We start from the raw sequence: 14,001 nt of genomic DNA, 5'->3' as shown, positions 1-14,001 counted from the left end.
ACATGAATGAAGTTGGATTATTTCCAAGACCTCATCAAGAATCTGAAGGAAAGAGGGAACAGACCCACTAAGAGACCGGTATATATTACCAACAAACAAAGCTTTAGCTTGGGTTTTAATCTCAATAAATATGGATTCAAAAATTCCTTCTTCAATTCTTGACAGGTCATGTCTAACAGAGTACGGAAGACATTCCGAAACATAAACAGCAAGGCCACCTTTAGCCATCCTACTTCGATTCAAATATTCCATCTTGTACCCAGGGAGATACAATAGAGATTCGTTTTTTGAATCAAGGAAAGTCTCACAAAGACCAATGAAGTCAGGGTGGCCACTACGTACTATTTTTTCAACTCATCAAACGAAGAGCAAAGACCCTGAACATTAAGCTGAAGTATAGAGAATATACCATCTCGTTTGGATACTCGATCTAAATCAGATACATATTTACTACTAACTGAAAAATGGGGATTTGATGGTGATTTGTTAGACTGACCTACTGAATTATTTATCAAACTAAGAATATCAATTGGGTTATTTTGAAGATGAAATAGTCGCTCACCCAAGGAGGAGATGTCACCCAAACTAGAGTCAGACAAATTTAAAAAAAAAACATACAAATTATGATCCATCATGCGCCACCCACCACCCAGCTTGGCATCTTCATAACAATGACATGTGGACAGCAACTAGGCAAACAGAACGATGAACTCATTTTTTGTGAAAAAAGAAACTGAAACAGAAAAAATAAAGGCCAAAAACAGAAAACTTGAATAAGAAAAAAACTTGTATACAAAATGAAAAACAACAAAAACATAACTAAATCTTCCAATCCAGGAGAAAAATTTATGTATCATAACTTACGAAAAAAAAAAAAAAACAACGACAACTAACAAACATCAAACAAATTACTAAAAAAATGAACAAATCACACATATCATTCATCACCTCCGACTATCACAGCGGGGGAGGGAACCACAGAGGTCGCATTACTAGATAGTTTAAAGGGATCAAAACATGAGTCCTCTATTCGCAACCAAGTCTTACTCTTTGAAGACTTTTTCGCTTCAATCCATACACTAATCCCTTTGAAGTGAAGTGTCAGATGATGTACGCAGATTATAGCCGAAAGATAGCAGTTCTTTTCTATGACGTGCCAATTCACGCGGGAGATCGGAAGTGATACTTTTTCCAGATCCCTTCAGCCTACCACAACTTTTTATAATAGCGTCTTTATATGCTAAATTAGCCAAAGTCACGAAAACTGGCCCGGCTTTTAGTGTAGTCCTAGCCGTTGCCCTAGTATTAGAGCCTGATGGTTTATTTCCATTTAAACGATAGCACTTGACGAAGGGCATTGAATTTGCGTTACTGACTCCTAATTCAGAGAGAAACTCACGAGTAGCATTTTCTGAGTTACCACCTTGAACAGCTGGTATACCGTGAAGTAGAATATTCTGTCTTTTTGAAACAAGTTCAACTTGAAGACAAGACTTTTTTAGATTTACTACTTCGGTTTTGAGAACCGTATTTCCAAATTCTCATTTCGCAAAGCCTCAATCCCCTTTTCCAGGCTAAGAATCTTCGTCATAAGCTCAGTGTGTTTCTGATCAAACGACTTCGTGAGAGACATTATAAAATTATTCAATAATCTCCCCTAGATTGGCTAATAACCAAATCAAAAATCCATTAAACAGAGACTTACTGGCAAGTGTTCGAACAATTCCAACAGAAAAAATATCCTAAATAAGCAATAGCATCCACCAGCACGCACAAGGTCCGAACGGAATGAATGCTGGCAAGCAACTGAAGTTTCTATCAGATGCATTTCGGGAAAATAAAGGAGGAGTGGTAGGGTATCCATCCTCCGAACACTCTGAATCTTTAAAAGGATATTAGAACTTCTGAATAACAATCCAATGAGCCCCCTCCAAAGTTTATACGATCACTCCTTCTATATTTATACCTAATATTCCCCCGTGGCATAACTTACGACCCTTGCCCTGAGGGCTCTGGGGGGATGTCATCCTCAAAGACATAATTTACGGACATTTCATTTACGATGAGCTTTACATTTACGATGATACTTTCGAATATTAAAAAATAACTTCGAAGACCACACTGCCTATCCATGACGAAAGTAAAACAGTTCAAAATAGGGATGATACCTTTTTATTGACAGTGAATAGATATAAAATTATTTAACTGGATATTTCGAACACATACACAGTGTTCATCATCAGCAGTAAAACTGTTACTGCTGATGATGAACACTGTATATGTGTTCGAAATATCCAGTTAAATAATTTTATATCTATTCACTGTCAATAAAAAGGTATCATCCCTATTTTGAACTGTTTTACTTTCGTAATATTAAAAAAGGCACTAACCGTTTCAATTCTAATCGAACGAGCCTTTTTAAAAGTTTCTATGACACCAAACAGTTATCTTAAAATTTCGATCAGATGCATTTCTGGAAAATACGAGGTGTGTGTGTGGGGGGGGGGATATCAACTATCCCATCGCTCCAAGTCTAAAAAAGCACATTGAGTCTTCTGATTATCAATCCAATAAGCCCCCTCCAAGGTTTATACAATCACCTTTTCAATATATGCTTTATATGTCCCCTGGGGCATAACTTAAAACCCTTGCCCTGAAGGCTGTAGGAGGTTGTCATCCTCAAATACATAATTTCCGGACTTTTCAACTACGATGAACAAAATGACATCTCAAAATTTTGATTGGATGTGTTTGGGGAAATTTTGGTCGTGGAAGGTGGTTTATTTGCCCTCCATTCACTGTAGACTATTAAAAAGGACATTAGCCCTTTCAATTTCCAATCGAATAAGCCCTTTTCGAAGTTTCTAAGACAACTCCTTCGATACGAAGTACTCGGGTCTAAAACCCTCCCAAAAAAATAATAATATATTTTGCCCACATAGCTCTTTACTTTAGCAGCGCTGTTCACTACCTACAGGAAATCCTCACTACCTTCAAGCTGGGCCCTCTCTTTTCCATCACATTGGAGCTGTATCTTAACTGACGTTAATATAAAACTATGTTTTCACATTTTTTTTTCGTATGTAATCTTTTGAGACTTTCTTGTGAGGCTTCCCCCTCCTCCTAGCTCTGTCTTGTATGATTTTACTGACCTAGTACATTACTGACCTAATCCGTATCATTTGGTTAGTTTACACCTTTTCCTGTTTTGTTGTCTACTGGTCTTTTCTTCACGTGTCTCGACGTCTTTCTCTGTTCCTCCCCCTCTTTTCCGCAATCCATTTACCTCCTCCCTCCCCTCTTTCTGTCTCTGCTTGTTTTTTAAATTTCCCATCCCTTGAGGTTGAATTTTCTCCGCTGGTACCTTTATAAAACTAATCCAATTGAAAGCTGAATTCATTATTTTTATATTAAGCCCAGTTGGGCCTTAATGTAAACTGATTTCATTTCTTCTTTAGAAGAAAAGAAATGAGCTTTTGGTCAATCCCAAATGGGGTGAATTTTTCAATTTCAGATCAAATTGAATAAAAAACCATTTTCGGAATAAAAAAAATCAATAAAAAAAAATAAATTCGAAATAAAAGTTTCCAGTAAATAATAAATTTGGTAAATAGTCACCGTACTACCATAGGCTAATGGTAAGACACAGTCTTCACAAATAATCAGAGAATGTGTTCCCCTAAAGGTGTTTCTAAAGTTAAGATCCTCTATCCATCTTTGAAAAACTAACATATACGTAAGATATACCTTGAAAAATAAAATCTACCTTTCAAAAACTTTAGCAACATAAGGAAGATGCAGCTCTATACTATGTTCATTCTCATCTGTGTCTGCGGACATCCACTGAAAATGGCCAGTAGCTGCCAGCTCATTATTCACTACAAAATAAAAGAAATGGTTGAAACAAAATAAAAGATAAGTTAAACGGAACAAATAAGACAAAATAAGGCCAAAATGAAAAAAAAATATTAAGAGGGCTAGACGACATTTTTATTGCCAAAGATCTGCCAAAGATTTTGCCAAAGATCTATTGCCGAGGATCTTTTCGGCCATTTATCTGCGGCCAAAACAAAAGCACTTCGTTCTTATACGGGATGGATTTAAAAGAAGTTAGAGCTTGATGCAAGTGGCTAAAGAATGAAGCTTTGAATAGATGGGGGTGGAGGAGCATACTCAGTTTTTGCCTCAGGCGGCTTGGTGCTACAGTGACTTGTTAGTAGCAGTAGAAGTAGCAATACCTTTTTTGGTCAAGGTTTACTTTGGTCATCTATTGATTTTATACTATTATTTATTAGACGATTTTTATTAAATTCGTTTGCATAGAGTTAAGTGAGCACTCGCACAAGTCTATTTAAGGTCATTTTATGGTTTGAGTTATTTTTTATTTGAATTGCTTAACAGACAATGTGTTTAGCCCCTAGGTCATTATTATTTATAATTGTTTCCAAGAAAAGCCTGAATGGCTAGGATTTTTAGAATGGGTGTGAGTCGAATCAAAAATATATGTTTTAAGTTACATCTTTGAAAATCACGTCAGTTATTTAGTGCTTTTTAAAGAAACAATCCTAATTGGTAATGGGCCATGGTCTTTTCAACGTTTGAAGCAGCAAAATGTTTAAGAGGGTGAAACAATAAATGGAAACTAAAAAAAAGAGTTAAAAGAAGCAGATGCTAAAGACTTCTTTAGCTTCTCCGTAACAAAGCTGACAAGCTTCCTTCGAAGCATCTTAGTAACAGCAAGAATCAACAAGACAGTTGAAGACCCAAAGAGGCTAAACAGGCATACAGGGTCTAGCAGTATTGTTAAAATTTAAGAAGACTTTTTTAGTATGGTCACTGGAAATGGAGGACGCGGCAAATCGTAAGAAAACTATTCCTTCTTTTTAGGGTAGTAACTAGTAAGGCGTTTGGCTTTAATGAGGAAGGAGCATGGAAATTTACTCTCTTTTAAATGAGCCTGAGCGAACACTTCTAGACCAACTCAATTTTATTGCTTTTATGACTGGAAAGATGCGACAAGACAGCCATAATTTAAAAGCGACCAACCAATATGTTCTTGTTGTTTTTCTATGTGTATAAGGGTTATTAATTGCTTTTTGGACAATTTTTTCTTTAACAATAATCAAACTAGAATTGCAAGTAACAATGGAGACCACACTGCTTTTCTATCTTGCAAGCAACTAGAAGTTATACGGAATGAGGCATTTTTCCAACGAGTGAGTAAACCCAAGCAAATAATTCATCTACATAAACAATATGGGTCTATAATAGTAATAATAAAGTAATGAATCAAGAAAAAAAGGTTAATTTTTTCAGGGGGAGGGGGGGCTTGAACTCTCAAGTCTAAAAATGATCGTTAAGCCTACGCTAAGGTACAAAGACAATATTTACAAAAGAAAAATAGGATATCTTCCGCAAAAATGGCCTCAGTGTCAAAGGAAATTTTGAATGCCTTATTTTTAAAGCGCTATTTAACATCGTGATAATAATGATAATTTAAAGCATAGGCTTTTTCAGAAACCTCAAGATGTTTTGGAAACTTCTACGCTGAATCGGAAACCTCTGTGCTTGTTCGAGGGTAGAAACAATTAAAATACATCTTAAATTTAGGCAAAGTTTGGTAATTTTTTAGTTTACAGTTTCCATTTTTTGAAATTTGAAACATCGGTTTTGACACCAGTATTTATGTTTTTATATTCATTCATCTATATTTTGTCAGACATATCGTTACATAAATATCTAAGAACACTACAAAAAAAAAGGAAAAGTTAAGTGTTTCGGGACTTTTTCTGAAGAAAGTGATTAGAATAAAACAAAAGAAATATTTCCGCTATTAAAACCCACGGTTGGTCTCAGCAAAATAGAAGAAACACTAAAGCGAAAAAACAAATAAAAATCTGCCTCAGGATTAAAAAAAAATCTAAATAAAAACCAACTAAAACCAAAGTGATGGAGCCACCACTTCATTACTTCATGAAACTACAGCTGACTCCGAAAAAGGAGCTCCTCATTCATTTAATCCGCTTTATCATTTAATTTAGTTCATTTATATTAAATAATTTATTTCAGCTGACCATTAACTTATATACTCTCAATTAATTAATATCTAATTTAATACTAAACTCACTAAAATGCTAGCTTTCGTGGCTGTTAACCTGGTGTTGTTTCTATATATAGGTTCAGAAGATCATCTTACTGATATCATCGTTACTTTGCATTACATAACATCCTGTATTTTTTTAAATATAAAAAATTCCTTAATACACATATTGCCAAGTCGCTCCTTACTTACAGTTTGTCACCATGAACTGATAGATTGATTCCATTTTATATTGAATTAAATCGCTATCAATAAAATTTGCATATACAGAGTCAAGTACAAATTCGTTCAAGCCTCTGTCTAAGATCATGTTATTGTTTGATTGCTATTGTTATTTTTTTTTTTATTGTTATTGTTGTTATTGTTTGTTATTTGGTTTTAATTAATTCATGGACAATGAGCTGAGCTGGTATATCATTCCTGATTAGAATTGTTTCCGCACAAATACTGAATGACTGAAGTAAGACTGATCTCAGGTAAGGTATCAGGCTACATTAATTCAGCCTGGACTTGTTTAGAAGGATGTCAAAACAGATTACAAAAACAATAGTGATACAAGAGAAATAATCACTAGAAAATTGAACGCGAATCGCATTTAAAACGCTCCGATTTAAATATTCTGTGGAATGAATTTCGAAACCAAAATATTAACAGCAAAGCAAATATGTATTAGAATAATTAGACGAGTCATTCAAAATCTTGCTCTAAACGAAGTTACATCATATTCTGTGGATTCTAGATGAGAGTGAAAATAAGACTTATACGATTTTTGCATGGATAGTTTCAAACGACAACACTATGTAAAAAGTAATATAAATCCCTACTATATACTGGGTTTCCCTAACCTTTTAAAACATATTTGGTTGTTTAAGTTGTTTAAGACCCTGTAGTGAATTCTCAAATAGTCCTTCAATTTCTTGACACTGGTAATCAAGCGGATATATATTACATAGCTAATTAACAAAATTTAATAACAACTATTTCTTTCTTTTTACTTTTTTCAGACAGACATTTTTGGTAAATTTCCCGAAGAACATTTTTCTGGAGCAAAAAAGTCGAAAAATCGCCCTTTGAAATCAAACCAACCATGACTTCGGCAAAAACAAATCCCTAGAAAATAATGGACCCTGTGCGAACAAATAAAGCAATACTAATAAAGTAAATATAAAAAATAAATAGATAGATTAAAGTAAAAACTAATACAGCATGTAGTATTTTTAACTTTTTTTGCTTAAGGGAAAATAATAAAAGAGGCAAATATAAATCCCTACTACAACAAATAAGTGACAGTACCTTCCATATCTATAACGAGATCATATAAAGGAGTTGCATATCTTTTCATCTGAGTAAGAGCACATTTGGAAAGTCGAACACGGTGAGATGGTCCCAGGATGAAAACCCGCTTACTTAAAAAGAAATGAAAAATTATTATAAATTCAGCGTAATTACACATGTTCCAGAAAAAATTCCTTTAGGGAACTAAAAAGGTCAATCCAATGTAAAGAAATGTAATAACTAGTTATGAAGTAGAAAATTCGACGGCACTTTGGTGCATTGCCTGTTTTGAATTAAGTACTACAATGACAAAGAGCAAAATCATCCGATGCCCCATTCAACACAGTTTCAAAACATAATGGTTGCTACATGACAAACGCACCTACCCCCCCCTTCTAATGAGGGACACAGCACCAAGCCACCCGAGGCCAACACAGCTACACACGCTTCTCCTCTATCCAAATCTATTTAAGGCCTTTCTTTTTTACATCCTCCTGGGAAGTTCCAATTTCCCTTTAATCTTTCTTTACGACATCCTCCCCCTCCAACCAAGGAAGACTAGCTTTCCGTTTAGCCCTAGACGACTGGTCGAAAAGGACAATCTTTGGCAATCTGTCATCCTTCATTCGCGGAACGTACCCTAGTCATCTCAACCTTTCTTTCATCATAGCCCTTGAAATCAAGATCGAATCAGATTTTTCATACAGCATACTATTTGAAATACAGTCAGTCAGTTGGTCAACCGTATATGTCAAATGTCATCACCATAGCTTCCAATATTCTAATCTTGGTTCGCAAACTTATCTTCCAATTCTTCCAAACTCTTTTCAATCGTGAAAAAACAGCCTAGGCTGTTTTGATTTTACCTTTTTATTTTATTTTTACCTCACTGCAACCATCATCTTTATTAAAAAAACTACCAAGGTAAGTGAAGTTGTTCACTTCATCGATCTTTTCGTTACTCAGCGTCACCTTTTCATCTCCACTCATTCCCCGCCTTATTTAACATTAATTTTCAAACTTATTCTAACATCCTGAACTCCAAAAACGTTTTAAAGGTCATTCATTTTGCTCAAACTTTCATCTATGATGCTTAAATCATCAGCAAAATCTAAATCCAGAAAATTTTCACTTCCCCATTTGATGCCGTTTCCTCCCATTGCCTTTTTAATGGTACTAAAGACAAAGTCCATCAAAATGATCCATATTAATAGGAATAGACCTAATAGGGATAAACCTACTTAACTCCTGATTTCATACAAAACCTGAGGAGGGACAACCCTCAACCTCTCAACCCAAGCTGCTAACCTCATTTCCTACTTAACTGCAGCAGTATTATTGTCGTACATAACACTTTAATGTATTTATCTGGTATACCATATAAGGATAAAACCTCCACTAAATGTTTTCTATCAGCTGAATCAAACGCTTGCTCATAAAATCTATAAAACTGAGAAACAAAGGTGTTTGATGACTTGTGCACTTTTCAATTATTAACCTAAGAGTAAAAATTTTGTCAACACATCCTGTCGATGTGTTACCCTACCCTGGTATTTATGGCCCACTTATCCGGGTAGTCACCACAGTGTGTTATTTTTCCTCTGTTTTTGGCTTAATCTGTTTTTGCTTTACAGTTTTTTTTCTTTTCTTTTTCGTTGGTAATCAACTTGAATAGTTGGTTGGAATGAACTATTATTCTTGTTATTATGGATTATTATGCATACTCGTTCAGTAGCACGTTTGCAACGGCATTAAAGGCAGTGCAAAAGCGCACATGATGGTGGTCAGAATGGCTTCAGTACTATGGAAGCCCAAAAATATGGCATATTTGCATTTCATTTCTATGATTAATATTCCACACACCCATCCATCCAAAGTTTTACTGTACAACTGACATTAAAACTTGAAGCAAAACTGCGTCCAAAATATAAATAGCAAGCCAAAATCTTGATTCTTAGGGAGAAAAGTTGAAAAAAAAAACTTTAGAAATATATAAACCAACAAAAAGATTTTGTCAATTAAAGACGAACAAAATTAATTTAAAAAAAAAAAAAAAAAAAAAATTTCGACAGACGAAGCTTTAAAAAAAAAATTAAGACCAACAGTAAGACTAAGGCGAGCAGAAATTAAAGTGAAATGGTAATTCAAGTGTAAAACGAACAGAAATAAATATCGAAAAATAAATGAAACCACAAAAGGGACACAAAATACAAAAAATAATCAAGTAAACTTAACAAACAGAAACTATCACAAATAGGAGTAGGCCTAACGCCCCCTGTAACTTCTGAAGACCAGAACATAATTAGTCTATTGCCAATAGACTTGCACCTTAACAAAAACAATGCACACGTTGCTCCATGACAAATGTTGTTCTTTATTTCTATGGAGTGAAAAAGTAACAATTTAAAAAAAAAAGATGAAGTAAAAAAAATCTACGTCATTGCTAATTCAATTCACTACATTTTGGCAAGCATGGGTCCCCACTAGGAATGTGTGCTGGAAGGGGGGCAGACTGGGAACTTAATCCCCAGAAACATCACAAAAAACTTCGCATCCTTGCTCTCCTTCAGAAAGATATTTACAGACACCCATGGTGGTCTGGAAGAACTTAATATGTGTACTTACATAACTGCAGGGCTAATTTGGCGATATGCATGGGCAGCACAAGGACCTGAATACCTATATCCAGCGTGCCTGAAAATAACATAGAAAATTATCTTTAGTATGAATATTAGCACTAACTGATAGCACAATAGATCAGAGGCAGTTTTAAGGGGAAGGCAGAGGGGGTACTTGCCCCAGGCGCAGAAATTTTAGGGACGCAAAATTTCAAATAAATAATATAATGGTTATAATAATTTTTAAATTTAAAAATAGGATTTGTATTAAATAAAGTAGAGGACGTATTTAAAAAATGAAAACATTTATTAAATTATCAATTAATAACAAAAATAAATAAAAAATAATTAAATAATAATAAATAATAATTGATATAATTAAATAATAAAATAAAATAATTCAAAAATAAATTGTTAATTAATAAGTTAAAAATAATTTTGTTAATAAATGAAAATTTTGCTACAATTCGGCCTAAAAATTTTGTGGGAGACAGAGGGGGGGGGGCTTTGCCCTGGGCACATGAGACCAGAACTGACACTGCAGTAGATTGAAGCTCTTCTTGGCAATACAGGGCCCAGTGTTCAATTCGAACTACAACAAGATTGGACGACAGGCTTGCTACCTGTCCCTAAGGAACTTGTAACTGAAAGGTCGATTTGATGGCCTATGCCCCTATGCTCTGGAGGGACTTTATCCTCTTTTTTTTTAAACCCCACTTCTGGTGAGGTTCTGGTGACCATTCTGGTCAAGGCCTCCTTCAACTGCTTATCTATCAAAGTTATTGAAGTAGAAAAACAGTTTTTTTCCCCGATTATCTTAACACATTACAGTCTAGGGCTATATTTGGCCCCAATAGGCGGGAGGCTGGAAATCAATAGTGATGGTAACAACAAAGATACATAGGAGTGTTGCTGAATAAAGAAATAACTCCTTACTATTGTACAGTTTCTTCTCATATCTTAATTACAGATATCGCGAAATATCTTTAGGCATCCCATCAGGGGACATTCCCCTCTAGTCAAATATAAGTTACTGTCCAGAGTGATCTGAATTATGATAAAATTCTGAGATCTAAAAAACAAAACAGCTTCCCTTCGATCAATTTTGACCCTTAAAAAGTGGGCTAGAATTTTCAATTTCCAATCAAATGCCCTCTTTGAAATTTATACGAGCATTCTCCTTCTCTTGGATTTGGGTATTACCTACTTCTCTCACTGTAAAAGTCTAAAACCTACTGCGTCAATGGTGTTTTACTGAAATCGAATTATATTACAAACAGTTTCTTTCCTAGTTGTTACAATATTGAAAATGAAAATAAAAATTACAGTGCAGTAAAATCATGAAATGATGACCTTTCAACAATTAATATGATTATATGTCAAATATTCAATTTGATTTATTTGTACTTTCAAAGACTGTTCAAGACACATATAGTTTTCAGTAAAGCGCCAATGACGCAGTAGGTTTAAGACTTTTACAGTGAGAGAAGAGCACTGTATATGCAGCATTTTTTCTAGATATTATGGAATAGTGAGTAATTCAAGAACCAGTTCACCCATTAGGAAAAAGGGACGGGGACAACTATTACTTCACTTTCATTTTATAAAAAAAAAATTTTTTGGCATGTTAGTTAAAGAATCAACCCACTCCACTTGAAAATTTTCAAAAATATCTTCTTTGTATCTTTATCTTAAAAAAAAAAATCCTTACCACCCTCCCACCCCTACATTTTTGGGAATTGGTACCACTGTGAGCATTTAATTTTTATCATTGAATCTATCATATTTTTTTCAAATATTAAAAAAAATAAACTTTTCAAACCCCTTCAAACTTTTCAAAAATATTTTCTATCTATCTTTATCTTAAAAAAATAAATAAAATGAAAAATCCTTATCACCCTTCTGACCCTACATTTTCAGGAATTTACACCACTGTGAGCAATTAATTTTTATTAATTTGAAATAAACTTTTCAAACCCCTTTAAGCTTTCAAAAATATCTTCTATGCCTCTTTATCTTAAAAAAATAAATAAAATGAAAAATCCTTACCACCCTTCCGACCCTACTATTCGGGAATTGGCACCATTGTGAGCACAATATTTTTTAATCATTTCATCACTGTGAGCATTTAATTCTAATCATTAAATCTATCATATTTCTTTAAATATTAACCATGAGTAGGCCTATTTCTAAAAAAATTCTGTAATTAAGAAAATGCCAAAGTCTACTGTATTTTGTATTGAAACAGCATGCAGTATAACAGCAAAATTAAATAGCACAAATAAAATAGAACAGCATGAGTAAATAGGTAAATAAAAAAATTCTTAAGAATAAAAAAAGAAAAATTCTTAAGAAAAAATTCTTAAGAATAATAAAGAATAAAAAATTCTTTCACTTACGGTGCAATAATAGCTCTAGCCGGGCCATGGCATAAATCCGCTTTGGATAACCATTCTTCTAATTCTTTATTCAGCTCTCTTGCTAAGAAAACATATATTTAATTCCAAAGTAATAAGCATAGTATTATATTTATTTATCTATTTATTAAACTTAAGACCAACAAGGGCCATTTACATAGAACAAAAACAGATAAACCAATAACAAACAAAAAATAATCAGAAAAAAAATCAATTCATACAAATAACAATGGTACATTTAAACATGTCGAAATTGTTGTGTGTAAACCACAGTTGACCAAGTTAGCCAAAGTGGCAGAGAGAGGCGAAAAAGCGCCTTATATAAGCGCTAATATTTTATATAAATATTAGTTATAGTTGCACACATTCAAAGTTGTAGAAAAAGGGAGTAAGCTAATAGTAAAGTAAAAAAATGGTGGGATTCAAATGATTTTTTTAGGGGAGGAGCCAAATAAAATTCTACAAAAATATATTATGAGTAAACATTTGTGCAATTTATCCAAGAGGAGGGGTGGCTTGGTTTAATCTTTGGGATGTAATTATCCTCCCCTCTATTTTGGCTATGACCAAAATAATAAAATATAACTAGATCACGGATCTTTTGAAGCTTAGGGAAAAAATTTGTCTAGCCCAGTGGCCATCAAACTTATTAGCCAAATACGAAAGTTACAAAAATAAATAAAAGTTGGGAGCCAAATCTGCTTTAGTAAACTTTTATTGCACCAAATAAGTAGTACATTAAATAAAACTAAATTTCATGCTTAATAATTTTTTTTACATTTAAAAAATGTGCTTCTATCTCCTTGGAAAGTTCGAGCAAGTCAGGTTTGTATGTTGTTGTTTTTAGTTTTAAAGTTTTTAAAAACGTGTTGTTTTATTTTTAGTTAGAACGACTTCTCAGTTTACTCTTGATAAAGTTCATAATTGAAAAAGATTACTCGCAAATATGTGTAGAGCCGATAAGGGCAAGAGCAACAAAATTCAGCTGATTGTAAGAGTCAGAAATACTATTCCGAGCGTTGAAAATGACCATGTCTTCCTTCTCCAGGTCATTCAAAGCAAACCACTTGTGTCGCAAACTAAGATCACATGTTTTCTTCTCCAATATTTCAAATTCAAACCAAAGATGTTCAAATTTAGAGCACCATATCCCTTCTTTTTTTTAATCTAGCCATTTTATTTCAAAACTACCAATGTCATTTTCAAAGGTGAAAATGTCAACTTGGTAATCATAGCATTAAGAGGATTTTTTAACGAATTCTGAAGTTTCTATGCTATTTTTTAATTCCTGATACCTGCCGATATTGAGGAACTGTTTTCTTGGCAATGCTTCAGGAGGCTTGGAAAGACAGCGTTCCCCTTTCAAAATCCTGAGCAAAATTGGATAAATTTTTTTCGAATGTTATTACTTTTTCTAACAATGGAAAAAATTAAATTTCTTTTCCCTTGTAGTTATGACTGATTTAGATGAGAAGTAAGGTCTAACATAACATAAAAGTTTTGGACCCAATGATCATCAATTAGTTCTGGATAGTGAACGTCCTTTTCACAGAGATAACTTTAATTTCGGAAAAAGGGATATGAAACATTT

General features: G+C 33.7%; 1 protein-coding gene across 3 annotated transcripts in view; it reads right to left on the bottom strand.

The window, feature by feature from the left end:
• LOC136029891 (protein MEMO1-like) overlaps positions 1–14,001 on the bottom strand; it is a 52,249-nt gene that overhangs the window by 31,029 nt on the left and 7,219 nt on the right. For all 3 annotated transcript variants that reach the window (XM_065708374.1, XM_065708375.1, XM_065708376.1), the window contains exons 2-5: positions 12,393–12,474; positions 10,001–10,069; positions 7,394–7,506; positions 3,767–3,878 (exon numbers count right to left, since the gene is read on the bottom strand). In XM_065708374.1, the coding sequence (XP_065564446.1) occupies positions 3,767–3,878; positions 7,394–7,506; positions 10,001–10,069; positions 12,393–12,474 (376 nt within the window). The remainder of the gene's footprint in view (positions 1–3,766; positions 3,879–7,393; positions 7,507–10,000; positions 10,070–12,392; positions 12,475–14,001) is intronic.

Source organism: Artemia franciscana, chromosome 8 (assembly GCF_032884065.1).
Source record: "Artemia franciscana chromosome 8, ASM3288406v1, whole genome shotgun sequence".
NCBI lineage: Eukaryota > Metazoa > Arthropoda > Branchiopoda > Anostraca > Artemiidae > Artemia > Artemia franciscana.
Note: the sequence above shows the minus strand (reverse complement) of the source record. Positions and strands in the feature narration are given on the sequence as shown.